The following is a 3,929-nucleotide window of genomic DNA, read 5'->3' on the forward strand; positions in this document are numbered from 1 at the left end:
GATCCTTTATAGATATTTTGACCCATTTTTGGGCGTCTTGTTTAGATACATCAGGACCTTCCTCTTGCAGGTTTTTCAAGGATTGTTGAAGCCATTTTTCAAGAACTGGTCTAGGTTCTCCAGAAAATGACAGGCTTTCTAAGGATCCTTGAAGTCATTCTAACATATTCACCACAGATCCTTCAGGACATTGCTTCTTGAAGTTCTCTATTGATTTTTCAAGCCATCCCTTTTATTTGGCTTCGTCGAAACTTTGATTTGGACTTTAGTAGGTGTTGAATGCCTATAATAGATGCTTCAAGCCATCCCTGCACATCTAAATCACAGGTTTCTGGCCCTTCTTCTTGGAGATGATTTATCGATCCTTCTAGCCAACCATTCACATCCTCCCTGGATGCCTCAGCACATTCCTTTGGGAGGTTGCTGATGGATGCTTTAAGCCATTTTGGCAGGGTGTACTGTTCAGAGGAATCCTCTTTCAGGACTTTCAGCGATTGCTGAAGCCACCTCAGGATATTTGGCCGGGTTCCTTGATTTTTTATTTTGAGGTTGTCCACTGAAGCTTTCAGCCATTTCTCATTTAATTTATATTCCATTTGAGGCTTCATTTTATCTTGTTGCGCTTCTGTCTTGTTTTCTGCAACATCTGCATTTGTTTGGCAGACACTCACAGCGCCTCTTTTGCACTCACTGCTGCCAGGTCTCTGGTCCATCCGGTCTCTGCCCATCAATAAGGTGCAGCAGCCCTTCCTCAGTTGTGTCTCTCTGGAAAAAATCAGAATGTTAGCTGTGAATCTGGACCAACAACAAAGCATTCTTAGTTAAAAATGATGGGAACTGCTTTGATGTCAGGAAACTCTCACTCTCAAAGTATATAAATATTGTTGGGTAGTTGGGTTGGAGGTTGAAAGATCTCTCCTATACATATCTTCCCATTCACTTCCATGAGACTAACTCCTGAGATTTGTATATGTAAAAGTATAATGAGCCGTAATTCATTCATTTCTTTCTAAAGTAAGGAAAATGTAGGTTTTCCAAGCTTTCTAAGATAAGGAGAACCTAATATGAAATTCTGGAACAAGAAGTTAGTGGTGGCGATCTACAAATTTCTCACCTCCACAGTCTTTCTTCATACTCTCTGCAGAGCTCCTCTTTCTCATCCGTCAGTTCAAGATTTTTGAATGTCACCATCTCGGCCTTATTTTGGAGCTCTTTGTTTTCTAATGTCATTAATGACATCAGTGTTGTCTTTCTGTAAATTATGAGAACCAGAGATATTAGCCCACTTCATTTTTTACTTGAATTACTAAGCATACCTACATTCCTCATTATTTTTGCATGCCATTATACCTATTGCTCTTCTCTTATTCAGTTATACATACAGTACATATAAAAGAATGGAATATTTCTTTTATCTGGTATATCTGGCCTAAGGGATCTAATAAATAAATTTGAATTTGAAAGAAAAAGTCAAGATCACTATCTAAATATTTCTCACCGATAAAGTTCGTCTTTGAGGTCATTATTTTCTCGTAGGAGCTCTGCTTTTTCTTCAGCGTGTTTCTGCACCTTGCAGCTGAGACTCTCATTCTCTCGTCTGAGTTTTTCCAGCTGCCCAGACTCATCTGAACTATTTTTCCTGTAAAATATCAAGAGCAGAGTGCAATTAGCCCCCTTAGGTTTTTTTTAAAATTTGATTTGATTATTTGGTGGTTTTTTATTTATTTAAACTTGTTTAAAATTAAAACTAATTAAAATAGCTGAGAAAGGAAGAGAAAGTCAGGGTTGCTATCTAAAATTTTCTCACCTGCTCAGCTTTTCTTCATACTGTTCACAAAGTTTCTCTTTTTCTTTGGCCAATTGTATATTTTTATTTGTAAGCTCCTGAATTTTTAGTTCCAGCTCCTCTTTTTCTGCCAGAAGTTTTGATATTTCCATTGTCTTCCTGCAAATTATGAAGACCGGAGAAATTAGCCCCTTAGGGTTTTTTATGAATTATCAACCTTTTTATTCAATTACAACACGTTAAAAATACCTTCGTGTGTGTAAATACAGAGGAAATAATACTTTAATCAATTATCTTCCTTTTTTTTAATATACATTCCACGAAAGGCACAAACAAATTCAAAATGATTTTCAGAAGCAAATCATTTTGGATGTAGAAATAAGGAAAGTTCTCACTTCTCACAAATGTCTAACTGTCAACATATCCCAACAAGTTGCTTCCTCAGTGATTAAGGCAGTTCCTTGTTTATGAGGAGCACAAGGCAGAATCATTATGAAAGGTTCTGTTTAAAATCAAATTCAACTGTTGCTATTCCACCTTATTTCCCAAACTCTACTAGAATATCATTTCCGTCCTTGTTTGATAAAATGGCCAGTCCTATTGCCAATGTAGAAATTAGGAATGTTTTATTGAAAGTGTGAACTTAATAGGATGATGCAAAGATTTGATGAACTATGCCAAGACTTACATATAACTCTGGCCTCGCTCTCTTCAGATCTACTTCCAGTCTTTCAGTTTTGTCTGAACAATCTAGAAGCCAAAATACATCACAAATCAGGAACATATTTCCATATCAGCCCACGCCTCCCCAACTACCCCATCACTCACATTGGGCTTCTTCGCCTCTTCTTATGACATGAACTATTTCTCAGTAATGTACACTCAAAGATTCCTCAAATGCTAGATTGCTTACCTGAGGGGCAACTTTAAACTTAAATCCTGGCCCAGCGCATTTCTGGAGGTCTGGAAACCTGGGAGTTCTGTGAAGAATGAAAAACATAAAATGAATTTTAGATGTTTGCTTGATAATTTTCTTCATTTCATGGTCATGAGAAGATTTATATGAATTTGTTTTCCATAAATTCTCTGTCATGTTAGTGTAAAGAAGATATTAATTGAAACTTCTTCTTTAGAAAAGAGTCTGGGGTGTAGACAAGCATATTTGAGCATATTAAAATCATGCATGTCAAGATGAGCACAAACATGTGCAACTCCCAGTTTATTGCTGTAGATGTTCAATACAGGCAATAAAGATTATTCACGCTGGGATGGAAAAAGAAAGATCTAGTTTTAGTTCATTTGTTTAGGAAACGTAAAACACAGTGGTTCAACAAAATACGAATCATCTAAATTTTATTTCACTGCTAGTGATATTGTATGTGGCCAAAGAAAGTAGCTAATGTGGCAAAGAAGGAACCAACCAAGAATCAGCATGAATTGCCATTCTTTAATGGAAATTACAGATAAACTACTTTGTATTGAATGGATGTGTGTGTATGAACTTCATATATGTAATAGAAATATAAAGTGAACATAAATACTATATAAAATATGCTGCACATGTATTATTAACAATTACCAATTGTGAAAAAATCATTTATTTTCATTTTTCTCACAAATATATTCTAAGGTGAGCTACAAGTATACATTATATACCTCAAGCGTCTCCGTTCTTCAGTGGCAGATGACAGAAGAGGAAGTCTCGATATTTCTTCCTGCAATGACAAAATACCCCATTTAAAAAAACAAAAACTAAATTGACAGTGATTCTTCCAGAACTGAAGAAACTTCTTGGGTGAGAATCTAAACATCTTCAGGGAAAGCAAAAAGAAAGTCCTGCTTCCTCTTGAAAAAGCATCTTGGGGACAGATAGGGAATCCTTCTACTATATCCCCAAACAGCCCTTTCATTTTAAGTACAAAGTGCAGAGAAAACAAAAGTTCTCCTGCCAAAGTCATAAAAATTTCATTAGCAATTTGGTCCATGAAATATATTAAAATCAATATTTACAATGACCTAAGCTAGCTCTGCAAGTTCATTGATTCATTCATCCAACTTATATGGCTGCCCAACATGCAATGGAGACTCTGGGTCTCTCTCTTGGCTTTCCTTCCATTTATTTGTGTTTGGTTCTCAGGGACTG

At 36.2% G+C, this 3,929-nt stretch overlaps 1 protein-coding gene across 1 annotated transcript; it reads right to left on the reverse strand.

Moving 5' to 3' along the window:
* Nucleotides 1-218: 218 nt before the first annotated feature.
* On the reverse strand, nucleotides 219-2,481 carry LOC131187271 (uncharacterized). The gene is made up of 5 exons (XM_058161541.1): nucleotides 2,475-2,481; nucleotides 1,808-1,945; nucleotides 1,499-1,639; nucleotides 1,115-1,252; nucleotides 219-765 (listed from the first exon to the last, which is right to left on the reverse strand). Coding segments are annotated over exons 1-5 (966 nt in total). The 5' UTR covers nucleotides 2,477-2,481.
* Nucleotides 2,482-3,929: the final 1,448 nt, after the last annotated feature.

This window comes from Ahaetulla prasina, unplaced genomic scaffold (genome assembly GCF_028640845.1).
Source record: "Ahaetulla prasina isolate Xishuangbanna unplaced genomic scaffold, ASM2864084v1 Contig130, whole genome shotgun sequence".
NCBI lineage: Eukaryota > Metazoa > Chordata > Lepidosauria > Squamata > Colubridae > Ahaetulla > Ahaetulla prasina.